The 27,074-nt window shown below is 46.9% G+C and overlaps 1 protein-coding gene across 3 annotated transcripts in view; it reads left to right on the top strand.

Annotated features, from left to right (window-relative positions):
* The window catches only part of sh3pxd2aa (SH3 and PX domains 2Aa), a 622,535-nt gene that overhangs the window by 554,816 nt on the left and 40,645 nt on the right, over positions 1 to 27,074 (top strand). For all 3 annotated transcript variants that reach the window (XM_078203748.1, XM_078203749.1, XM_078203750.1), the window contains one exon: positions 25,264 to 25,313. In XM_078203748.1, the coding sequence (XP_078059874.1) occupies positions 25,264 to 25,313 (50 nt within the window). The remainder of the gene's footprint in view (positions 1 to 25,263; positions 25,314 to 27,074) is intronic.

Genomic DNA, 27,074 nt, shown 5'->3' on the forward strand with positions numbered 1-27,074 from the left:
CCCTCTTGCACTATACAGGAAAAACATAGCGTTCATAGAGTACATAGGGGAGAAGGAAAGGAGGGGGTGCAGAGTATAGGCCGGAATTCTTTTGTCCCACCCGCCACAGGAATTGTAGTGGGGGGTGCAGAGTGGTGGTGCGGACCATGCAAAGGTCCATTGACCTCGAGTGGGATTCTCCGGTTTTGAGGCGAGCACGGCCAGAGAATCCCACCCATAATGTTGCAGTCTTTTCTGCCCCAATGGTCTGGGTAGCATCTTTCTCATTTGTCACAATGAACAAAGAACAAGAACAAAGAACAATACAGCACAGGAACAGGCCCTTCGGCCCTCCAAGCCTGCGCTGCTCCCTGGTCCAAACTAGACCATTCTTTTGTATCCCTCCATTCCCACTCCGTTCATGTGGCTATCTAGACAAGTCTTAAACGTTCCCAGTGTGTCCGCCTCCACCACCTTGCCCGGCAGCTCATTCCAGGCCCCCACCACCCTCTGTGTAAAATATGTCCTTCTGATATCTGTGTTAAACCTCCCCCACTTCACCTTGAACCCTCGTGAATGTCACCACCGACCTGGGGAAAAGCTTCCCACCGTTCACCCTATCTATGCCTTTCATAATTTTACACACCTCTATTAGGTCACCCCTCATCCTCCATCTTTCCAGTGAGAACAACCCCAGTTTACCCAATCTCTCCTCATAACTAAGCCCTTCCATACCAGACAACATCCTGGTAAACCTCCTCTGCACTCTCTCTAAAGCCTCCATGTCCTTCTGGTAGCGTGGCGACCAGAACTGGGCACAGTATTCCAAATGCGGCCGAACCAACGTTCTATACAACTGCAACATCAGACCCCAACTTTTATACTCTATGCCCCGTCCTATAAAGGGAAGCATGCCATATGCCTTCTTCACTACCTTCTTCACCTGTGACGTCACCTTCAAGGATCTGTGGACTTGCACACCCAGGTCCCTCTGCATATCTACACCCTTTATGGTTCTGCCATTTATCGTATAGCTCCCCCCGAAGTTAGTTCTACCAAAATGCATCACTTCGCATTTATCTGGATTGAACTCCATTTGCCATTTCTTTGCCCAAATTTCCAGCCTATCTATATCCTTCTGAAGCCTCTGACAATGTTCCTCACTATCTGCAAGTCCAGCCATTTTCGTGTCATCCGCAAACTTACTGATCACCCCAGTTACACCTTCTTCCAGATCGTTTATATAAATCACAAACAGCAGAGGTCCCAATACAGAGCCCTGCGGAACACCACTAGTCACAGGCATCCAGCCGGAAAAAGACCCTTCCACTACCACCCTCTGTCTTCTGTGACTAAGCCAGTTCTCCACCCATCTAGCCACCTCCCCCTTTATCCCATGAGATCCAACCTTTTGCACCAACCTACCATGAGGGACTTTGTCAAACGCTTTACTAAAGTCCATATAGACGACATCCACGGCCCTTCCCTCGTCAACCATTCTAGTCACTTCTTCAAAAAACTCCACTAGGTTAGTGAGGCATGACCTCCCTCTCACAAAACCATGCTGATTATCGTTAATGAGTTTATTCCTTTCTAAATGCGCATACATCCCATCTCTAAGAATCCTCTCCAACAACTTCCCGACCACGGACGTCAAGCTCACTGGTCTATAATTTCCCGGGTTATCCTTCCTACCCTTCTTAAATAACGGGACCACATTAGCTATCCTCCAGTCCTCTGGGACCTCACCTGTGTCCAGTGACGTGACAAAGATTTGCGTCAGAGGCCCAGCAATTTAATCTCTCGTCTCCCTGAGCAGCCTTGTATAGATTCCATCAGGCCCTGGGAGGATTTGTCAGTCTTTTTATTCCCTAAAGGAGGGCAAACTTTATCAACTGCATAATTTCAAAAGTTTAATTTCTCTAGCATTATAGTGTGAGGGAAACCCCCTAAGGTATCTAAATGAGTGGATTGGTGGCTAGTGAAAGGAGGAAGCACACAGGTGATTGAGATGGGCACAGTAAGTAGTCTCACAACACCAGGTTAAAGTCCAGCAAGTTAATTTATTAGCACGAGCTTTCGGAGCACTGCCCCTTCATCAGATGAGTGCAGGATTTGTTTCACAAACAGGGCATACATAGACGCAAACTTCATTACAAGATAATGGTTGGAATGTGAGTCTTAACAGGTAATCGAGTCTTTACTGGTGCAGTCAATGTGAGTGGAGAGAGGATTAAGCACAGGTTAAAGAGGTGTGAATTGTCTCCAGCCAGGACAGTTAGCGAGATTTTGCAAGCCCAGGCCAAATGGTAGGGGTTACAGAGAGTGTGACTTGAACCCAAGATCCCGAATGAGACCGTCCTCGTGTGTGCGGAACCTGGCTGTCAGTTTCTGCTCAGCGATTCTGCATTGTCGTGTGTAGTGAAGGCCGCCTTGGAGAACGCTTACCCGAAGATCAGAGGCTGAATGCCCTCGACTGCTGAAGTGTTCCCTGACAGGAAGTGGCATAGTGGACAGTAGTGGCATAGTGGACAGTGAAGAAAGTTATCTCCGATTGCAACGGTCAATTGGGCCATTGGGCTGACGAATGGCAGATGGAGTTTAATTTCGACAAATGCGAGGTGCTGCATTTTGGTAGATTGAACCAGGGCAGGACTTAATGGTAGGGCACTGGGGAGAGTTACAGAACAAAGTGATCTAGGGGTACATGTTCATAGCTCCTTGAAAGTGGAGTCACATGTAGACAGGGTGGTGAAAAAGGCATTCGGCATGCTTCGTTTCATCGGTCAGAACATTGAATACAGGAGTTGGGATGTCTTGTTGAAGTTGTACAAGACATTGGTAAGGCCACACTTGGAATACTGTGTGCAGTTCTGGTCACCCTATTATAGAAAGGATATTATTAAACTAGAAAGAGTGCAGAAAAGATTTACTAGGATGCTACCAGGACTTGATGGTTTGAGTTATAAGGAGAGGCTGAATAGGCTGGAACTTTTTTCTCTGCACTGTAGGAGGCTGAGGGGTGACTTTATAGTGGTCTATAAAATAATGAGGGACATAGATAAGGTAGATAGCCAATATGTTTTCCCAAAGGTAGGGGAGTCTAAAACTAGAGGGGATAGGTTTAAGGTGAGAGGGGAGAGATACAAAAGTGTCCAGAGGGGCAATTTTATTTCACACAGAGGGTGGTGAGTGTCTGGAACAAGCTCCAGAGGTAATAGTAGAGGCGGGTACAATTTTGTCTTTTAAAAAGCATTTAGATAGTTACATGGATAAGATGGGTATAGAGGGATATGGGCCAAACGCGGGCAATTGGGATTAGCTTAGGGGTTTTAAAAAAAGGGCAGCATGGACAAGTTGGGCCGAAGGGCCTGTTTCCATGCTGTAAACCTCTATAACTCTATGACTCTATGAAGAAGGGAACATTCATGCCTGGTGATTGTCGAGTGGTGTGCATTCATCCGTTGTCGTAGCGTCTGCATGGTCTCGCTGATGTATCATGCCTCAGGACATCCTTTCCTGCATGTCCCGAGGCATGGTACATCAGCAGCATATAAGACAGACAACATTGGCCTAGTCACAAGAACAAAGAACAAGAACAAAGAACAATACAGCACAGGAACAGGCCCTTCGGCCCTCCAAGCCCGTGCCGCTCTCTGGTCCAAACTAGACCATTCTTTTGTATCCCTCCATTCCCACTCCGTTCATGTGGCTATCTAGACAAGTCTTAAACGTTCCCAGTGTGTCCGCCTCCACCACCTTGCCCGGCAGCGCATTCCAGGCCCCCACCACCCTCTGTGTAAAATATGTCCTTCTGATATCTGTGTTCAACCTCCCCCACTTCACCTTGAACCCCCGTGAATGTCACCACCGACCTGGGGAAAAGCTTCCCACCGTTCACCCTATCTATGCCTTTCATAATTTTACACACCTCTATTAAGTCTCCCCTCATCCTCCGTCTTTCCAGGGAGAACAACCCCAGGTTACCCAATGTCTCCTCATAACTAAGCCCCTCCATACCAGGCAACATCCTGGTAAACCTCCTCTGCACTCTCGCCAAAGCCTCCATGTCCTTCTGGTAGTGTGGCGATCAGAACTGGACGCAGTATTCCAAATGCGGCCAAACCAACGTTCTATACATCTGCAACATCAGATCCCAACTTTTATACTCTATGCCCCGTCCTATAAAGGCAAGAATGCCATATGTCTTCTTCACCACCTTCTCCACCTGTGATGTCACCTTCAAGGATCTGTGGACTTGCACCCCCAGGTCCCTCTGCATATCTACACCCTTTATGGTTCTGCCATTTATCGTATAGCTCCTCCCTACATTATTTCTACCAAAATGCATCACTTCGCATTTATCAGGATTGAACTCCATTTGCCATTTCTTTGCCCAAATTTCCAGCCTATCTATATCCTTCTGTAGCCTCTGACAATGCTCCTCACTATCTGCAAGTCCAGCCAATTTTGTGTCGTCCGCAAACTTACTGATCACCCCAGTTACACCTTCTTCCAGATCGTTTATATAAATCACAAACAACAGAGGTCCCAATACAGAGCCCTGCGGAACACCACTAGTCACAGGCATCCAGCCGGAAAAAGACCCTTCCACTACCACCCTCTGTCTTCTGTGACCAAGCCAGTTCTCCACCCATCTAGCCACCTCCCCCTTTATCCCATGAGATCCAACCTTTTGCACCAGCCTACCATGAGGGACTTTGTCAAACGCTTTACTAAAGTCCATATAGACGACATCCACGGCCCTTCCCTCGTCAACCATTCTAGTCACTTCTTCAAAAAACTCCACTAGGTTAGTGAGGCATGACCTCCCTCTCACAAAACCATGCTGACTTTCGTTAATGAGTTTATTCCTTTCTAAATGCGCATACATCCTATCTCTAAGAATCTTCTCCAACAACTTCCCCACCATGGACGTCAAGCTCACCGCCCTATAATTTCCCGGGTTATTCTTCCTACCCTTCTTAAATAACGGGACCACATTAGCTATCCTCCAGTCCTCTGGGACCTCACCTGCGTCCAGTGACGAGACAAAGATTTGCGTCAGAGGCCCAGCGATTTAATCTCTCGTCTCCCTGAGCAGCCTTGGATAGATTCCATCAGGCCCTGGGGATTTGTCAGTCTTTATATTCTCGAACAAACCTAACACTTCCTCCCTTGTAATGGAGATTTTCTCCAACGGTTCAACACTCCCCTCCGAGACACTCCCAGTCAACACATCCCTCTCCTTTGTGAATACCGACGCAAAGTATTCATTTAGGATCTCCCCTACTTCTTTGGGCTCTAAGCATAATGCCCCACTTTTGTCCCTGAGAGGTCCGATTTTTTTCCCTGACAACTCTTTTGTTCCTAACGTATGAATAAAATGCCTTGGGATTCTCCTTAATCCTGTCTGCCAAGGACATTTCGTGACCCCTTTTTGCCCTTCGAATTCCCCGTTTGAGTTCTTTCCTACTTTCTTTGTGCTCCTCCAGAGCTCCCTCCGTTTTTAGCTGCCTGGACCTAACATACGCCTCTCTTTTCTTTTTGACCAGTCCCTCAATTTCCCTGGTTATCCACGGTTCTCGAATCCTACCCTTCCTATCCGTCTTTTTTACAGGCACATGCCTGTCCTGTAGCCCTAACAACTGTTCCTTAAAAGACTCCCACATGCCAGATGTGGATTTACCCTCAAACAGCCTCTCGCAATCAAGAGCTGCCAATTTCTGCCTAATCCCACTAAAGTTAGCCTTCCCCCAATCCAACACCTTACCCTTGGGACACCACTCATCCTTTTCCATCACTATCCTAAAGCTAACAGAATTGTGGTCACTATTTGCCACATGTTCCCCTACCAAAACTTTGAAGACCTGACCGGGCTCATTACCCAGTACTATGTCCAGTATAGCCCCCTCTCTAGTCGGGCTATCTACATATTGTTCCAAAGAACCCTCCTGGACGCATTTTACAAATTCCTCCCCATTCAGAGTCCCAGCTCTCAGCGATTTCCAGTCTATACCAGGGAAATTGAAGTCTCCCACTGCAACAATCCTATTTTTCCTGCACCTATCCAGTATCTCCTGACATATCCGTTCTTCCACTTCCCTTGGGCTGTTGGGGGGCCTGTAGTATACCCCAACATGGTGACTGCGCCCTTCCTGTTTCTAAGCTCCACCCAGTGTTACTCGTTACACGACCCCTCTGAATTGTCCTCCCTCTGCACCGCTGTAATATGCTCTCCAACCAATACTGCTACTCCCCCACCTCTTTTGGCCCCTCCTCTGTCTCGCCTAAAACACTTGTACCTCGGAATATTCAGTTGCCAGTCCTGTCCCTCTTTCAAACAAGTCTCTGTCACCGCAACCACATCCAAATTCCTCGTGAGCATTAAGGCCCTAAGTTCGTCTGTCTTACCTGCTACGCTCCTTGCATTGAAGTATAAGCACTCCAGACCTCCAGGCCCAGTGAGGTCATCCTCCCCCAGAGTGCTCCTCTTTGCCAGCCTTGTCCCAGCCCCAAGCTCGTCCCCAGCCTCTACACTTGTAGACCTAATATTTTGATCCCCACCCCCCTGCCATACTAGTTTAAACCCCCCCGAACTGCACTAGCAAAACTCCCAGCCAGGATATTTGTGCCCTTCCAGCTTAGTTGTGACCCGTCCTCCTTGTACAGGTGCCATCCTCTCCTGAAAACTTCCCATTGATCTAGGAAAATGAAGCCCTCCCTCCTGGACCAGTCCTTTAGCCAAGCATTCAATTGTACTAACTCCCTATTCTTAGCCTCACTGGCACGAGGCATTGGGAGCAGCCCAGAGATGGCCACCCTGGAGGCCCTACTTTTTAGTCTATTTCCCAACTCCCTGAATTGCTCTCGTAGGATCCCCCTGCTCTTCCTATCTACGTCATTTGCACCAATGTGTACAATGACATCCGTTTCTTTATCTTCCCCTTTTAAGATGCCTCCTATCCGCTTGGAGACATCCATTACCCCAGCACCAAGTAGGCAGACTACCATCCTGGAGTCCCGTTCGCACCCACAGAATCGCCTGTCCGTGCCTCTAACCGACGCATCCCCCACCACTATTGCTCTCCTAACCCCTCTCTTTCCTTTCCGGGCCACAGAGCCTGACTCTGTGCCAGTGACCTGGTCGCTGTGGCTTACCCCTGGAGAGTCATCCTCCTCCACACTATCCAAAACAATATACTTGTTTTGGAGGGGGACAACCACAGGTGACCCCTCCACTAATTGCTCACTCCCCTCCCCTCTCACACCTGTCGCCGAGCCCTTCCTATTATGAGAGACAGCCACTGGAATACTCTCTGGTACGTTACCCTTCTGACCTTTACTCCTCCTAACTGTGACCCACGTGTCTTCCTCCCGATGCCCCGGTGTAACTAGTTCCCTATAACTCATGTCAATTATTCTCTCATTCTCCCTGACTAGACTAAGGTCAGCAATCTGCAGCTCCAGTTCCATGACGCGGTCCCTCAGGAGCTGCAGTTCCACGCACCTGGCGCAAATGTGGTCCTCCGGGAGGCTAGGTGTTTCCAGGAACTCCCACATCTCACACCGGAAGCACCAAACTGGCCTATCATTCATAGTTGCCCTTTTTCTATATAGGTTTGGATAAAAATAACTTACCCTGCCTCGCCCTTCCCACCTAAGCCCTGTGAGCCAAAGCCCTGACAGCTCTCACTCTGCTTCCCACTCTCCACTGCCCGCTACCGACGCTGCCCCCTCGTAAGTGCTGCCTGCCTTTCAAAGCCAACAACAAACCTCCCCAGGCCTACTTCCGGTTTTGAAAAAAACCTCCGATTTTACACACAAAATTAACTGAAAAATAAATAAATCTCCACTAAAAAACACTCTCTCTTACCCTCAGCTCTCTCTGTGGAACAGTGAGTGTGTACCGTGTACCTGGTGAATGGTGTTCTCACGTGAGATGTTGGCATAAGAACATAAGAAATAGGAGCAGGAGTAGGCCATCTGGCCCTTCGAGCCTGCCCCGCCATTCAACAAGATCATGGCTGATCTGAAGCGAATCAGTTCCACTTACCCGCCTGCTCCCCATATCCCCTAATTCCCTTATCGATCAGAAAACTATCTACCCGTGATTTAAACATATTCAACGAGGAAGCCTCCACCACTTCAATGGGCAGAGAATTCCAGAGATTCACTACCCTCTGAGAGAAGAAGTTCCCCCTCAACTCTGTTCTGAACCGGCCCCCCCTTATTTTGAGGCTGTGCCCTCTAGTTCTGGTTTCCCTTCTAAGTGGAAAGAATCTCTCCACCTCTACCCTATCCAGCCCTTTCATTATCTTATATGTCTCTATAAGATCACCCCTCATCCTTCTAAACTCCAACGAGTACAGACCCAATCTGTGTAATCTCTCCTCATAAGCTACACCCCTCATCTCCGGTATCAACCTGGTGAACCTTCTCTGCACTCCCTCCAAGGCCAATATATCCTTGCGCAAATAAGGGGACCAAAACTGCACACAGTACTCCAGTTGCGGCCTCACCAGTGCCTTGTACAGTTGCAGCAAGACCTCCCTGCTTTTATATTCTATCCCCCTCGCGATAAAGGCCAACATTCCATTCGCCTTCTTGATCACCTGCTGCACCTGCAGACTGAGTTTTTGCGATTCGTGCACAAGGACCCCCAGGTCCCTCTGCACAGTCGCACGATGTAATTTTTCTCCATTTAAATAATATTCCAATTTACTATTATTTCTTCCAAAGTGGATAACCTCACATTTGCTAACGTTATATTCCATCTGCCAGATCCTCGCCCACTCGCTCAGCCTATCCAAATCTCTCTGCAGACTTTCCGCATCCTCCACGCAATTCGCTTTCCCACTCACCTTCGGATCATCCGTGTCGATGATCCGGCATGTCTTGCAGAGGTTGCTGTGGCAGGGTTGTGTGGTGTTGTGGTCACTGTTCTCCTGAAGGCTGGGTAGTTTGCTGCGGACAATGGTCTGTTTGAGGTTGCGCGATTGTTTGAAGGCAAGAAGTGGGGGTGTGAGGATGGCCTTGACGAGATGTTCGTCTTCACCGATGACATGTTGAAGGCTCCGGAAAAGATGTTGTAGCTTCTCCGCTCCTATAATCAATAAGGGATTGATTATCCTCAAGCAAACCGAGAAATTGCAATAGTTTTCTGTCGTTAATATTGTTGTCATATTTCTTATGTACTGGAAGATAAGCTGTTGGGGGTTTGGCATAAATAAGGTGGATAGTCAGAGGCTTTTTTCTAGGGTGAAAGGGTTGACGACAGGAGGTCACAAGTAGAAGTGAAGGTGGGTGCTTGGAACACACTGTGGAAGCAGGCGCATTAGCAACATTCAAGGTATATCTTGATAGACACATGAACGGGAGGCAACCAGAAGGATAGAAACCACTTATTGGCGCAGGCTTGGTGGGCCGAAGGGCTTGTTCCTGTGCTGTATTGTTCTTCGTTCTTTGTAAGTATGATAATTTGCGTAAGAGACAGGGTATCGAGAATCTAAACTAACACTAAGAAATAATTTAGATGAACCAAGAACTTCAAACGAATGTTTATATCAGGCAATAACAGGAGTAGATTTGTATAGGTTGTTATTGTTCAAAGGAGAATGTATACACTGTTTCGGTTATAAAAAAAAGGTGTAAAGTGAAGATAGATTTACTTTTTTTATTCCTAAGGCTGAAGTAAAGAAATAAATGTAATCAACTCTGGGAAGAAAGCATTTGTAAAGAGAAGTGAAACAATAGCGCAATCAAAGAGAAAGAAACTATTTAAGGAAATATTGAAACTGATGTGAGAGTTGACTGCTCAGGTCACCCAGCAGACAGCAGGAATAACTAGTCAGAACTCCCAGAAAGCAGTATGAACAAAGCCAGACCTAAACAACCAGCTGTTGTCAGCCTCAGAGGACACCCTAAGCAAAAACAAAGGCACTGTCTGGTAAAAATTACTAAGGTTCTATATATTTTAAAATCTATAAGCAATTGCTGAACAGAAGAGGGAAGGTTAGCTTCAAAGGGAATTTTGTTTTAAAGTACTGTTTACTATGCAAAGCCAATTTTGTGTTTAAATTCTTTTTTTTCCCCATTCCATTTACGTTACTGTAAAATAATCAGAAGTAGTCAGGGATGTCATTTCCAGATCTCAGAACCTCTCCTCGTACCACACAAATTGCAAAAAAATGTTTTGCCAACTGTTTCAAGCTTCCCTTCAGTGATTTGGACAACTCGGTATTGACATCAATGGTGCCATAACACCATACTGTAGCCAAATTTGCTGATGATACAAAGATAGGTAGGAAAGCAAGTTGTACGGAGGATACAAAGTGTCTGTCGGGATTGTTTCATTGAACAGTATGTTACAGAACCTACGAGAGAGCGAGCTATCTTGGATCTGGTTCTGTGCAATGAGACAGGTAGGATTAAGGATCTTCTTGTGAAGGATCCTCTTGGGATGAGTGATCATAATATGGTGGAATTTCTGATACAGATGGAGGGTGAGAAAGTAGGGTCCCAAACCAGTGTCCTCTGCTTGAACAGAGGGGAGTACGATAGGATGAGGGTGGAATTGGCTAATGTAGACTGGGCGAGCAGACTGGTAGGTAGGACAGCTGAGGAACAGTGGAGGATTTTTAAGGAGATTTTTTTTAAGTACTCAGCAAAAATATATTCCAGTGATAAAGAAGGACTGTGAGAAAAAGGATAACCGGACGTGGATAACGAAGGAAATAAAGGAGAGTATTAAAATAAAATCAGATGCGTACAGAGTGGCCAAAAATAGTGGAGAATTAGTGGATTGGGAAAGCTTTAAAGAAAAACAAAGAACGACTAAGAAAGCGATTAAGAAAGGAAAGATAGATTATGAAACTAAACTAGCTCAAAATATAAAAAATGATCGTAAAAGTTTTTACAAGTATATAAAAAGGAATAGAGTGGCTAGAGTGAATGTTGGACCCTTGGAAGATGAGAGGGGGGATTTAATAGTGGAAAACGAGGAAATGGCTGAGACTTTAAATAAGTTCTTTGTATCGGTCTTCACGGTGGAAGACACAAATAGTTTGCCGAATATTAGAGATCGAGAGTTGGTGGGAGGGGAGGTCCTTAATACAATTTCTGTTACTAAGGAGGTGGTGCTTGGTAGACTAATAGGACTGAAGGTAGACAAGTCCCTGGGCCCGGATGGAATGCATCCCAGGGTACTGAAAGAAATGGCTGAGGTAATAGCAGATGCGTTAGTAGTAATTTATCAAAATTCGCTGGACTCTGGGGTAGTGGCGGCTGACTGGAAAACAGCTACTGTTACGCCGCTGTTTAAAAAAGGAAGTAGACAAAAAGCGGGTAACTACAGGCCGGTTAGCTTAACGTCCGTAGTTGGGAAGATGCTAGAGTCCATTATTAAAGAGGAAATAACAGAGCACCTGAATAAGAATGGTTCGATCAAGCAGACGCAGCATGGATTCATGAAGGGAAAGTTGTGTTTGACGAATCTACTGGACTTTTATGAAGATGTCACTAGTGCGGTTGACAGAGGGGAACCGGTGGATGTGGTGTTTTTAGATTTCCAGAAGGCGTTCGATAAGGTGCCTCACAAAAGGTTGCTGCAGAAGATTGGGGTACACGGAGTTAGGGGTAAGGTGTTGGCGTGGATTGGGGATTGGCTATCTAACAGGAAGCAGAGAGTTGGGATAAATGGGTGCTTTTCTGGTTGGCAGTTGGTGACCAGTGGCGTGCCGCAGGGATCGGTGCTGGGGCCTCAATTGTTTACCATTTACATAGATGATCTGGAGGAGGGGACTGAATGTAGGGTATTCAAGTTTGCTGATGACACGAAGGTGAGTGGGAAAGCGAATTGCGTGGAGGACGCGGAAAGTCTGCAGAGAGATTTGGATAGGCTGAGCGAGTGGGCGAGGATCTGGCAGATGGAATATAACGTTAGCAAATGTGAGGTTATCCACTTTGGAAGAAATAATAGTAAATTGGAATATTATTTAAATGGAGAAAAATTACATCGTGCGACTGTGCAGAGGGACCTGGGGGTCCTTGTGCACGAATCGCAAAAACTCAGTCTGCAGGTGCAGCAGGTGATCAAGAAGGCGAATGGAATGTTGGCCTTTATCGCGAGGGGGATAGAATATAAAAGCAGGGAGGTCTTGCTGCAACTGTACAAGGCACTGGTGAGGCCGCAACTGGAGTACTGTGTGCAGTTTTGGTCCCCTTATTTGCGCAAGGATATATTGGCCTTGGAGGGAGTGCAGAGAAGGTTCACCAGGTTGATACCGGAGATGAGGGGTGTAGCTTATGAGGAGAGATTAAACAGATTGGGTCTGTACTCGTTGGAGTTTAGAAGGATGAGGGGTGATCTTATAGAGACATATAAGATAATGAAGGGGCTGGATAGGGTAGAGGTGGAGAGATTCTTTCCACTTAGAAGGGAAACCAGAACTAGAGGGCACAGCCTCAAAATAAGGGGGGGCCGGTTCAGAACAGAGTTGAGGGGGAACTTCTTCTCTCAGAGGGTAGTGAATCTCTGGAATTCTCTGCCCATTGAAGTGGTGGAGGCTTCCTCGTTGAATATGTTTAAATCACGGGTAGATAGTTTTCTGATCGATAAGGGAATTAGGGGTTATGGGGAGCAGGCGGGTAAGTGGAACTGATTCGCTTCAGATCAGCCATGATCTTGTTGAATGGCGGGGCAGGCTCGAAGGGCCAGATGGCCTACTCCTGCTCCTATTTCTTATGTTCTTATGTTCTTAAAGGGATATCGATAGATTAAGTAAGTGCTCAAAAAATTAGCAGGTGGATTTTTTTTTATTCATTCAAGAGGTGTGGGCTTCACCAGCGAGGACAGCATTCACTGTCCATCCCTAATTGCCCTTGAGAAGGTGGTGGGGAGCTGCCTTCTTGAATTGCTCCGGTTCCTGTGCTGAAGGTACAGGAGCACCCACAGTGCTATTCAGCAGCAACTTATAGGATTTTAACCCAGTGACAGTGAAGAAACGACAATATATTTCCAAATCAGGATGCTGAGTGACTTTGAGGTGAACTTCCAGGTGGTGGTGTTCCCAGGTATTTGCTGTCCTTGTCCTTCTAGATGGCAGTGGTCTTGGGTTTAGAATGCGCTTTAGAAGGAGAGTAGACCCAGGCGGTAATTGGCCGGGTTGGATTTGTCGTGCATTCTGTGCACTGACATATCTGGGCTATTTTCCACATTGCCAGTAGATGCCAGTGTTGTAGTTGTACTGGACACGGCAAGTTCTGAAATATAGATGTTCAGTACTATCGTCGGAATATTGGCTGGAATTCTCTGCCCTTCTCTGCAGCTGGGATCCTCCGGTCCCGCTGCTGTGAACAGAGATTTTGCTGAGCACCAAATTCTCCGTTCTTGCTGGCAGCTGCAGCGGGGCAGACGAAAGCAGAGAATTCCGACCGTTGTCTTTGTAGTTTGCAGTGCCTTCAACCATTTCTTGGTGTCACGTGAAGTGAATCGAATTGGCTGAAGATTGGCACTTGCGATTCTGGGACCTCCAGACAAGGCCCAAATGGATCATCCGCCTGGCACTGCTGCCTCAAGATTGTAGCAAATGCCTTACCTTTGCAATAATGTGCTAGGTTCCCCTCTCATTGAGGATGGAGATATTTGTCTCCTCCAGTCAGTTGTTTAATTGTCCACCACCAATCGTGACTGGATGTGGCACGGCCTGAGAGTTTAGATCCGATCCAGTTTTATCATATTACCTTATCTCTGTCTAACACCTGATGCTTATACTGTTTGGAATGCATGCAGTCCCGTGTTGAAGCTTCACCGGGTTGACACCTCACCTTTAGGTGCACCTAGTGCTACTCCTGGCATGCTCTCCTGCACTCTTCATTGAACCAGGCTTAACTAAAGTTTAAAGTTTATTTATTGATCATAAGTAGGCTTATATTAACACTGCAATGAAGTTACTGTGAAAATCCCCTAGTCGCCACACTCTGGTGCCTGTTCGGGTACACTGAAGGAGAATTTAGCACGGCCAAAACACCTAACCGGTACGTCTTTTGGACTGTGGGAGGAAACCGGATCACCCGGAGGAAACCCATGCAAACACAGGAAGAATGTACAAACTCCACACAGACAGACCCAAGCCGGGAATTGAACCCGGGTCCCTGGCGCTGTGAGGCAGCAATGCTAACCACTATGCCACCGTGCCACATGATTTGGTCATAATGGTAGAGTAAGTATAGTTCTGCTGCTGTTGATGGCCCTCATGGATGCCCAGTTAGGAATTGCTAGATCTGTTCAAACTCTGTCCCATTTAGAATGAAGATGGTGCCGCACACACGATGGAGGGTATCCTCAAGGTGAAGCCGTGTCTTTGCCCCCAAAAGGACAGTGCAGTGGTCATTCCTACTGATACTGACAGATTAAGCTGCAGTAGGCAGGTTAGTGAGGATAAGGTCAAGTATGTGCTGCTGTCTTGTTGGTTCTCTCACCATCTGCTCAGTCTAACAGCTATGTTTTTTAGAACTCAACCAGATCAGTCAGTAATAATACATTCTGCGCCCTTGCCACGCTCAGTGCTTCCTCCAAGTGGTATTCAACATGGAGGAGTATTGATTCATCAGCTGAGGGGAATAGTATGTGGTAACCAGTAGGAAGTTTCCTTGACCGTTTTGGCCGGTTGCCATGAGACTACATGGGGTCTGGAATCGATGTTGAGGATTCGCAGAGGATAAAGTTGTTGGGACCTGTTCGGAAACTCCGAGGTGTATTATGAGGATAGCCTAGACCCCAACTAATACACAAGCTTTTGTGAATTCCAGTCCTCCAGCTTTTAAACCCTCTGGACAGAGATACAGAGAGACAACCGTCTTATGTAAGGAGTGAAGCTTTGTGGGTAGAACTTGCTCGATATTTATTATAGTTCCCCAGATAGTCAGCAGGAAATTGAGGAGTATATATTGGCACAAATTGTGGAGGTGTGTAGAAATAATAACAATAGGGTTATTATATTTGGTGATTTCAACTTTCCCAACATTAACAGGGATAGTCATAGTGTTAAGGGCTTAGATGTGGTAGATTTCTTGAAATGTGTACAGGAGAACATTTTAGATCAGTATGTAGAGGGTCCAACAAGGGAGGAGCTGTGCTAGACCTGATTCTGGGGACTGAAGCCGGACAGGTGATTGAGGTGGTGGTGGAGGAGCATTTTAGTGATAGCGATCACAACATGGTACAATTTCAGCTTGGTATGATCAAAGAAATAGATAGATAGATTTTTTTAAAGTTTTGGATTAGGGGGAGAGCTGATTTTAGTAAAATAAGGCAGGATCTGGCCAAGGTGGACTGTGAACAGCTACTAATGGGGAAATCTACAAAAGTATTGTGGAGGGCATTCAGAAAGGAAATGGGGAGGGTGCAAGCCCAGCATGTTCACGCCAGGGTGATAGGTAGGAATAACAAGCCCAGAGAACCATGGATGACCAGAGTTATTCAGGATACGATAAAATGGAAAAGAAAGGCTTTTAACAGGTACAAGGGAAAGTATAGAAAGTGCAGGTTGGAGATTAAGAAAGCAATTAGGAAAGTAAAGAGGGGATATGAGAAAATCCTGGCTGGTAAAGGTAGGGACTGTCCCAAGATATTCTATCAGTGTATCAATGGGAAGAGGATAACCAGGGAAAGAATGGGGCGCTTTAGGGACGAAGGGGGCAATCTGTGGGTGGAGGCAGAGGACGTAGTAGAGTGTTGAATGAATACTTCACATCCATCTTCACCCAAGAGAATGAGGATGATGGTATGGAATTCAGTGAGCGAGACTGTGAGGTTCTTGAGCAAATGACATAGGGAGTGACAAAGTATTGGAGGTGCGGGCAGCCTTAAAAGTGGACAAATCTCCAGGATGAATTGTGCTCTAGGCTGCTGTGGGAGGCAAGGGAGGAGATTGCAAGGACTCAGACCCAATTCCTCTCTGGCCATGGGGGAGGTGCCAGAGGACTGGAGAACAGCTAATGTGGTTCCGCTATTTAAGGACGGATGCAGAGATGAGCCAAGGAACTACAGATCATTAAGTCTCACATCAGTGGTAGGGAAACAAATGGAGAAAATTCTGAAAAAGAGCATTATATCTACTTGAAGAGGCAAAGCTTAATCAGGGATAGTCACCATGGCTTAGTCAGAGAAAGGTCATGCCTAACAAATTTGATTGAATGTTTTGAGGAGGTGACCAGGTGTGTAGATGAGGGTAGTGCAGTTAAAGTAGTTTATATGGATTTCAACAAAGCCTTTGACAATGGGAGATTTATAAAGAAGGTAAATGCAAATGGGGTACAGGGTAATTTGATAAAGTGGATTCAAAATTGGCTCAGTTGTAGGAGACAGAGAGTGATGACAGAAGACTGCTTTTGCGACTGGAAGCCAGTAACCAGCGGCAAACCACAGGGATCTTGTTGGGCCCCCTATTATTCATCATTTATATAAATGACATTGATGACACTGTGGGAAGTAGGATTAGTAAATTAGCGGATGACGCAAAGATTGGCCAGGTGGTTAACAGTGAATCTGAGTGTCTTGGGCTACAAGAAGATATCAACATGATGGTCAAATGGACAGATAAATGGCAGATGGGGAGTCCAGATCTAGGGATCACAGTTTGAGGATAAGGTGTAAACCTTTTAGGGGTAGCATGGTGGCGCAGTGGTTAGTACTGCTACCTCACAGCTCCAGAGTCCCGGCTTCAATCAGGCCTAGGGTGACTGTCTCTGTGGAGTTTGCACATTCTCCCCATGACTGGGTGGGTTTCCTCCGGGTGCTCCGGTTTCCTCCCATAATCCAAAGATATTCAGGTTAGGTGGATTGGCCATGATTAATTGCCCCTTAGTGTCCCGGGATGTGTAGGTTGCAGGATTAGCTATGGTAAATATGTGGGATTACAGGGATAGGGCAGGGGAGAGGGCCTGGGTAAGATTCTCTGTCAGAGAGTCAGTGCAGACTCGATGGGCCAAATGGCCTATTCTGCACTGTAGGGATTCAATGATAACTGAAGTGAGGAGAAATTTCTTCACCCAGAGAGTGGTGTATCTGTGGAATTAACTACCACAGAATGTAGTTGAGGCCAATACATTGTGTGATTTCAAGAATAAATTAGTTATAGCTCTTGGGGCAATAGGGAACAAAGAATATGGGGGAAGGGGGATCAGGATCTTGAATTCAATGATCAGCCATGATCAATATGAATGGTGGAGCAGGCTCAAAGGGCCGAATGGCCTACTCCTGCTTCTAGTTTCTAAGTTTCTATGTAGATGGAATTTAATCCTGAAAAGTGTGAGGTGATACACTTTGGAAGGAGTAATTTGACAAGAAAGTGTTCAATGAATGGTAAGACACTGGGAAGTTCTGTGGAACAACGGGACCTTGGCATGTTTATCCACCGATCTCTGAAAGCGGAAGGGCATGTTAGTCGGGTGGTGGAAAAAGGCATATGGGACACTTGCTTTTATCAATCGAGATATAGGTTACAAAAGCAGGGAAGTCATGTTGGAGTTGTACAGAACTTTGTTGAGGCCACAGCTGGAGCACTGTGTGCAGTTTTGGTCGCCACATTATAGGAAGGATGTGACTGCACTGGAGGGGGTGCAGAGGAGAATCACCGGAATGTTGTCTGGGATGGAACATTTAAGTTATGAAGAAAGGTTGGATAGGCTTGGGTTGTTTTCGTTGGAGCAGAGAAGACTGAGGGGTGACCTGATCGAGGTGTACAAGATTATGTGACTAGGGCGGTTGATGGAGGAGAACCGGTGGATGCGGTGTTTTTGGATTTCCAAAAGGCGTTTGATAAGGTGCCCCATAAAAGGCTGCTGAAGAAGATTAGGGCACACGGAGTTGGGGGTAGTGTGTTAAAGTGGATTGGGGACTGGCTATCCGACAGGAAGCAAAGAGTCGGAATAAATGGGTGTTTTTCCGGTTGGAGGAAGGTAACTAGTGGCGTGCCGCAGGGATCGGTACTCGGGCCGCAACTGTTTACCATTTATATAGATGATCTGGAGGAGGGGACGGAGTGTAGGGTAACAAAGTTTGCAGACGACACAAAGATAAGTGGAAAAGTGAATCGTGTGGAGGACGGAGAAGATCTGCAGAGAGATTTGGACAGGCTGAGTGAGTGGGCGAGGATATGGCAAATGGAGTATAACGTTGAGAAATGCGAGGTTATACACTTTGGAGGAAATAATAACAAATGGGATTACTATCTCAATGGAAACAAATTAAAACATGCTACCGTGCAAAGGGACCTGGGGGTCCTTGTGCATGAGACGCAAAAGCCCAGTCTGCAGGTACAACAGGTGATCAAGAAGGCAAATGGGATGTTGGCCTATATTGCGAGGGGGATAGAATATAAAAGCAGGGATGTCTTGATGCACCTGTACAGGGCATTGGTGAGGCCGCAGCTGGAATACTGTGTGCAGTATTGGTCCCCTTATATGAGGAAGGATATATTGGCATTGGAGGGAGTGCAGAGAAGGTTCACCAGGTTGATACCGGAGATGAGGGGTTTGGATTATGAGGAGAGGCTGAGGAGATTGGGTTTGTACTCGTTGGAGTTTAGAAGGATGAGGGGGGATCTTATGGAGACTTATAAGATAATGCGGGGGCTGGATAGGGTGGAGGCGGAGAGATTCTTTCCACTTAGTAAGGAAGTTAAAACTAGAGGACACAGCCTCAAAATAAAGGGGGGTCGGTTTAAGACAGAGTTGAGGAGGAACTTCTTCTCCCAGAGGGTGGTGAATCTCTGGAATTCTCTGCCCACTGAGGTGGTGGAGGCTACCTCGCTGAATATGTTTAAAGCGCGGATGGATGGATTCCTGATCGGTAAGGGAATTAAGGGTTATGGGGATCAGGCGGGTAAGTGGTACTGATCCACGTCAGATCAGCCATGATCTTATTGAATGGCGGGGCAGGCTCGAGGGGCTAGATGGCCTACTCCTGCTCCTATTTCTTATGTTCTTATGTTCTTATTATGAGAGACATGGACAGAGTGGATAAGGAGCAGCAGTTTTCCTTAGTTGAAGCGTCAGTCATGAGGGGACATCGGTTCAAGGTGAAGGGCAGGAGGTTTAGGGGGGATGTGAGGAAAATCTTCTTTACCCAGTGGGTGGTAACTGTCTGGAATGTGCTGCCTGGTTGGGTGTTAGAGGCGGGATGCCTCACATCCTTTAAAAAGTACCTGGATGAGCACTTGACACACCATAACATTCAAGGCTATGGGCCAAGTGCTGGATAATGGGATTAGGTGGAGGATGGGTGTTGCTCGCGTGTTCATGCAGACTCGATGGACCAAAGGGCTTCCTCTTCACTGTATGATTCTATGATTTTTGACTGTCATACAGCAGCCTCCAGACGAAACTGCCTCAAACAGCAGAACTCCAGTGAGAAAGAGAGGGAGAAAATACCTCTTGTATTTGGCAGATCTCTGGAGAGAGCCAGCTATTTTCTAACAGGTCTCAGACTTCCTTTTCCAGAAAGAAAGAGAGCTGCTGCTCTTTTCAAACTCAAGCTACAACTGCCTGCTTTTTTCTCTCTCTCTGTAAGCCTAGCTCCACCCACTCATGATTTTCTTCTTGTCAATCAACCTAATTAAACCCTACTCTGAAAACTCCAGGGGACAGCCCTAAAAATAACAAAACGGCATTAACTCAGATTAATACAAACACTCCAATAATTAGGAGCAATTATTCCTCAAGAAACATGACACAAATATGTTTCTTAAAGGCACAGTATTGTCACACTATATACCACAGTGTAGGCACCTATACTAGGACTGGATTCAATTCCGGCCTTGGGTGACTCTCTGTGCGGAGTTTGCACGTTCCCCTTGTGCCTTTGTCTGTTTACTCCGGGTGCTTCAGTTTGCTCCCACATTCCAAAAATGTGTAGCTTAGGTGGATTAGCCATGGGAAATGCATTAACATTGGGAAATGCATGGGGTTACAAAGATAGGGTGGAGGGGAGGGCCAGGGTGGGATGCCTTTCCGGAGAGTTGGTGCAGATTCGATGGGCCAAATAGTCTCTTTCTTCACTGTAGGGATTGTGTGGTTCCATGGTTCTTCTATAATATATCCAGGGATGGGGAAGCCGGTGTTTGCAAGGTATAAATTCATCAGTATGACTACGTTAAGCTGTTGCTTGACGATTCTGTGAATCAGTTCTCCCAATTTTGGCACAGGTCCCCAGGTGTTAGTAAGGAAGACCTTACAAGGCTGACAGGGCCGACCTTGCTGACAGGGCCGACCTTGCCGACAGGGCCGACCTTGCCGACAGGGCCGACCTTGCCGACAGGGTCGACCTTGCCGACAGGGCCGACCTTGGCGACAGGGCCGACCTTGGCGACAGGGCCGACCTTGGGCGACAGGGCCGACCTTGTCGACAGGGCTGACAGGGCCGACCTTGCCAACAGGGCCGACCTTGGGCAACAGGGCCGACCATGGCGACAGGGCTAACCTTGTCAACAGGGTCGACCTTGTCGACAGGGCCGACCTTGGCGACAGGGCCGACCTTGGCAACAGGGCCGACCTTGGGCGACAGGGTCGACCTTGCCGACAGGGCCGACCTTGGCGACAGGGCCGACCTTGGCGACAGGGCCGACCTTGGGCGACAGGGCCGACCTTGTCGACAGGGCTGACAGGGCCGACCTTGCCAACAGGGCCGACCTTGGGCAACAGGGCCGACCATGGCGACAGGGCTAACCTTGTCAACAGGGTCGACCTTGTCGACAGGGCCGACCTTGGCGACAGGGCCGACCTTGGCGACAGGGCCGACCTTGGGCGACAGGGCCGACCTTGGGCGACAGGGCCGACCTTGGGCGACAGGGCCGACCTTGGGCGACAGGGCCGACCTTGGGCGACAGGGCCGACCTTGGGCGACAGGGCCGACCTTGGCGACAGGGCCGAACATGGCAACAGGGTCAACCTTGGCGACACGGCTGACCTTGCCGACAGGGCTGACCTTGCTGAACAAAGAACAAAGAACAGTACAGCACAGGAAACAGGCCCTTCGGCCCTCCAAGCCTGTGCCGCTCCTTGGTCCAACTAGACCAATCGTTTGTATCCCTCCATTCCCAGGCTGCTCATGTGACTATCCAGGTAAGTCTTAAACGATGTCAGCGTGCCTGCCTCCACCTCCCTACTTGGCAGCGCATTCCAGGCCCCCACCACCCTCTGTGTAAAAAACGTCCCTCTGATATCTGAGTTATACTTCGCCCCTCTCACCTTGAGCCCGTGACCTCTCGTGATCTCGCCCCCCTCACCTTAAACCTATGCCCTCTAGGTTTAGACTCTCCTATCTTTGGGAAAAGATATTGACTATCTACCTTGTCTATGCCCCTCATTACCTTATAGACCTCTATAAGGTCACCCCTCAGCCTCCTACGCTCCAGAGAAAAAAGTCCCAGTCTATTCAACCTCTCCTTATAACTCAATCCATCAAGTCCTGGTAGCATCCTAGTAAATCTTTTCTGCACTCTTTCTAGTTTAATAATATCCTTTCTACAATAGGGTGACCAGAACTGTATACAGTATTCCAAGTGTGGCCTTACCAATGTCTTGTACAACTTCAACAAGACATCCCAACTCCTGTATTCAATGTTCTGACCAATGAAACCAAGTATGCCGAATGCCTTCTTCACCACTCTGTCCACCTGTGACTCCACTTTCAAGGAGCTATGAACATGTACCCCTAGATCTCTTTGTTCTGTAACTCTCCCCAACGCCCTACCATTCACTGAGTAAGTCCTGCCCTGGTTCAATCTACCAAAATGTATTGCCTCGCATTTGTCTAAATTAAACTCCATCTGCCATTCGTCAGCCCACTGACCCAATTGATCAAGATCCCGCTGCAATTGGAGATAAGCTTCCTCACTGTCCACCATGCCACCAATCTTGGTGTCATCTGCAAACTCACTAACCATGCCCCCTATATTCTCATCCAAATCATTAATATAAATGACAAATAACAGTGGACCCAGCACTGATCCCTGAGGCACACCGCTGGTCACAAGCCTCCAGTTTGAAAAACAACTCTCTACAACCACCCTCTGGTTTCTGTCAAGAAGTCAATTTTGTATCCATTTAGATACCTCACCCTGGATCCCGTGAGATTTAACTTTCTGCAACAACCTACCATGCGGTACCTTGTCAAAGTTATGATTGTACAAGGATTGTCTTCATCCTGGGAGAATGTTATCACTGTGGTTCAACGAGGTCTTTTTTGGGACCATAGAACCATAGAAAATTACAGCTCAGAAACAGGCCTTTTGGCCCTTCTTGTCTGTGCCGAACCATTTTATGCCTAGTCCCACTGACCTGCACTTGGACCATATCCCTCCACACCCCTCTCATCCATGAACCCGTCCAAGTTTTTCTTAAATGTTAAAAGTGACCCCGCATTTACCACTTTATCCGGCAGCTCATTCCACACTCCCACCACTCTCTGCGTGAAGAAGCCCCCCCTAATATTCCCTTTAAACTTTTCTCCTTTCACCCTTAACCCATGATCTCTGGGTTTTTTTCTCCCCGAGCCTCAGCGGAAAAAGCCTGCTTGCATTCACTCTATCTATACCCATCAAAATCTTATACACCTCTATCAAATCTCCCCTCAATCTTCTACGCTCCAGGGAATAAAGTCCCAACCTATTCAATCTCTCTCTGTAACTCAGCTTCTCAAGTCCCGGCAACATCCTTGTGAACCTTCTCTGCACTCTTTCAATCTTATTTACATCCTTCCTGTAACTAGGTGACCAAAACTGTACACAATACTCCAAATTCGGCCTCACCAATGCCTTATATAACCTTACCATAACACTCCAACTTTTATACTCGATACTCCGATTTATAAAGGCCAATGTACCAAAGGCACTCTTTACGACCCTATCCACCTGTGACGTCACTTTTAGGGAACTCTGTACCTGTATTCCCAGATCCCTCTGTTCAACTGCACTCTTCAGAGTCCTACCATTTACCCTGTACGTTCTTCTTTGGTTTGTCCTTCCAAAGTGCAATATCTCACACTTGTCTGCGTTAAATTCCATTTGCCATTTTTCAGCCCATTTTTCTAGTTGGTCCAAATCCCTCTGCAAGCTTTGAAAACCTTCCTCACTGTCCACTACACCTCCAATCTTTGTATCATCAGCAAACTTGCTGATCCAATTAACCACATTATCATCCAGATCATTGATATAGATGACAAACAACAATGGACCCAACACCGATCCCTGCGGCACACCACTAGTCACAGGCCTCCACTCAGAGAAGCAATCCTCCACAACCACTCTCTGGCTTCTTCCATTGAGCCAGTGTCTTATCCAATTTACTACCTCCCCATGTATACCCAGCGACTGAACCTTCCTAACTAACCTCCCATGAGGGACCTTGTCAAAGGCCTTGCTGAAATCCAGGTAGACAACATCCACCGCCTTCCCTTCATCCACTTTCCTGGTAACCTCCTCGAAAAACTCTAATAGATTGGTCAAACATGACCTACCACGCACAAAGCCATGTTGACTCTCCCTAATAAGTCCCTGTCTATCCAAATATTTGTAGATCCTATCCCTTATCACACCTTCCAATAACTTGCCCACCACCGACGTCAAACTTACTGGCCGATAATTTCCCGGATTTCTTTTGGAACCTTTTTTAAACAACGGAACAACATGAGCCACCCTCCAATCATCCGGCACCTCCCCCGTGAATACTGACATTTTAAATATGTCTGCCAGGGCCCCTGCAAGTTCAACACTAGCTTCCCTCAAGGTCCGTGGGAATACCCTGTCCGGTCCTGGGGATTTATCCACTCTGATTTGCCTCAAGACAGCAAGCACCTCCTCCCCTTTAATCTGTAAAGCTTCCATGGCCTCCCTACCAGTTTGCCCTATTTCCGTAGACTCCATGTCCGTTTCCTCAGTAAATACGGATGCAAAAAAACCATTTAGTATCTCCCCCACCTCTTTTGGTTCCATACACAGTCTACCACTCTGGTCTTCAAGAGGACCAATTTTATCCCTCACTATCCTTTTGCTCCTAACATACCTATAGAAGCTCTTTGGATTTTCCTTCACTCTGTCTGCCAAAGCAACCTCATGTCTTCTTTTAGCCCTCCTGATTTCCCTCTTGAGTAGCTTCTTGCACTTTTTATACTCCTCGAGCATCTGATGTGTTCCTTGCTGCCTGTACATTTCATACAACTCTCTCTTCCTCTTAATCAGTGTTACAATCTCCCTCGAGAACCAAGGTTCCTTATTCCTATTTACTTTGCCACTTTTCTCTAATATTTTTATGTAAAATCTGGATTTAAGAGTTGCAAACATAATGGCCAGAATTAAAACTGATGCAAAACTAATGAAGTTGGTCGACAACAAAGCTAAACAGAGTAAGCTACAGGATTTGAATATACTTGTGTATTGGGCAGACAGGTGGCAGATAAAATTCAAACTGAAATGCAAAAAGCTTCACACTGGGACATTGGAAAGAAAGTAATGTACCTGGAAAATTAAAGAGATCTGGAAACTCAGGTTGACGATAAATCATAGCATTGCTCGTTGCTAATGCGGAAAGCAAATTGCTTGTTGGTATGTATTAAAAGTTGAATCTAAATAGTGAGGTAATTCTGCCACTTTATAAATCATTGTCGTGGCCCAATCTTTGACAGCCCTGCTGCGCATTCAGGAAAGTATATTTGTTAAACGTACTTACTTTGTTGGTGATCTAACAAACTCTTTTGAGACTGGCTATTAGGCTGCACATGGGCCTGGTGTTAGCTGCTTAGGTCAAACCAATCTTATGATGGGGCCTCAACAGAAGGTGCCTTCTTTTTTGCATGTGGGGACCTGGAAGCCAATTTTACTTTTGTTCTTTACCAATGTGGCATTTCCAATTCATAATGGGCATGTCTGTTCTCCCTGCCATTCTGGAGACTCCAGAGGCTGTTCAGCTGCACAACAGAATTTCTAAGCCTTTGTGTTTATGAAATTTCAAGTGAATGCACTTATGTTTCTCTGCTCTTGATGTGAGCTCACTGGATTTCAGATCCTTCTCAGGCCACCATAGACCAGCTAATATGGAGTGCAGGCATAACCCAATGTACAGCCCTCAGTAATATTTCCCACTATAAATCAATGCATGTCATTTCCTGTTAGTGTTCTGGCTCATGATGCAATACAAGTAAACCACTTATCACCTGAGGAAGCCCCAAACTGTCTTGTGGTTCAAACTGTTTCTTCAATCTGTACAGAAATTATTTTATTTTCACAGGTTCCCCAAACCTAAGGCAGAAGCCACCACCACGCAGAGAAATCAGCCTGGTATGTATGGATTTTGTTTTCCTGTTACATCAACAATATACTTTTTCAACAGCATCTGTTAATTCCATGACCTGTGCTACCAAAACAGGCTAAGGCAGCAAGCACACATGGGAACACCACCACTTGCAAGTTTCCCTCCAAGCCATGCTGATTGGGAACTATATTGCTGTTCTTTCATTGTGACTGGGTCAAAATCCTGGAACTCACACTCAGCACTGTGGGCGTTCCTATACCAGGTAGAAAGCTGCTGTTCAGGAAGATGGATCACCACCACCTTTACAACTCGGGATGCACATCAGTGTCAGCAACACACCCACATCCCATGAACACATTTTAAAAGTATCTGTCCATTGAGGTGGTGTGCTGGGACTTCCCTTCACTTCTGTTTGCAGTATGTCGGCTCACGTAGTTTGATTCTATTTACCCTAAACAGTTTTGAATTTGAAGATTTAATTTAAGTTCCTAGCTCACTTTATTCTCTATACTGACTGAATTGTGCTTAGTTTAGCTTGGATTGCCATGTACTGGCTCACTTCTAATTGGTTTAATCCATTATGTGTTCACCTTACTTTAGTCGGGCCACTTCCTTTTCTTGGGTTTATTGCTGCTCCAGAATGCCAGCCCTTTCACTCTGTGTTCAAAGAAACAAGGAGACACATTCATTTACACCTTTGGGAGCTTTCTGTGTGAATGTTAGAGTTGTGGATGGACCATCATTGAATATATTTAAGGCTGAGATAGATTGAGTATTAGTTGTTCAGGAAACCAAGGGATATGGGAAGTGGATAAGAAAATGAAGTTGAAGCCCAATATCAGGATGGCACAGTAGTTAGCACTGCTGCCTCACAGCGCCAGGGACCTCGGGCGGCACGGTGGCACAGTGGTTAGCACTGCTGCCTCACAGCGCCAGGGACCCGGGGCAGCACGGTGGCACAGTGGTTAGCGCTGCTGCCTCACAGCACCAGGGACCCGGGGCGGCACGGTGGCACAGTGGGTAGCACTGCTGCCTCACAGCGCCAGGGACCCGGGGCGGCACGGTGGCACAGTGGTTAGCACTGCTCCCTCACAGCACCAGGGACCCGGGGCGGCATGGTGGCACAGACTATCGTTAATGAGTTTATTCCTTTCTAAATGCGCATACATCCAAAGAACAACAAAGAACAATACAGCACAGGAACAGGCCCTTCGGCCCTCCAAGCCCGTGCCGCTCCCTAGTCCAAACTAGACCATTCTTTTGTATCCCTCCATTCCCACTCCGTTCATGTGGCTATCTAGATAAGTCTTATACATTCCCTGTGTGTCCGCCTCCACCACCTTGCCTGGCAGCGCATTCCAGGCCCACACCACCCTCTGTGTAAAATATGTCCTTCTGATATCTGTGTTAAACCTCCCCCCCTTCACATTGAACCTATGGCCCCTCGTGAACGTCACCACCGACCTGGGGAAAAGCTTCCCACCGTTCACCCTATCTATGCCTTTCATAATTTTATACACCTCTATTAAGTCTCCCCTCATCCTCCGTCTTTCCAGGGAGAACAACCCCAGTTTACCCAATCTCTCCTCATAACTAAGCCCCTCCATACCAGGCAACATCCTGGTAAACCTCCTCTGTACTCTCTCCAAAGCCTCCACGTCCTTCTGGTAGTGTGGCGACCAGAACTGGACGCAGTATTCCAAATGCGGCCGAACCAACGTTCTATACATCTGCAACATCAGACCCCAACTTTTATACTCTATGCCCCATCCTATAAAGGCAAGCAT

The sequence above is a fragment of the Mustelus asterias genome, unplaced genomic scaffold (assembly GCF_964213995.1).
Source record: "Mustelus asterias unplaced genomic scaffold, sMusAst1.hap1.1 HAP1_SCAFFOLD_208, whole genome shotgun sequence".
In the NCBI taxonomy this organism is placed as follows: domain Eukaryota; kingdom Metazoa; phylum Chordata; class Chondrichthyes; order Carcharhiniformes; family Triakidae; genus Mustelus; species Mustelus asterias.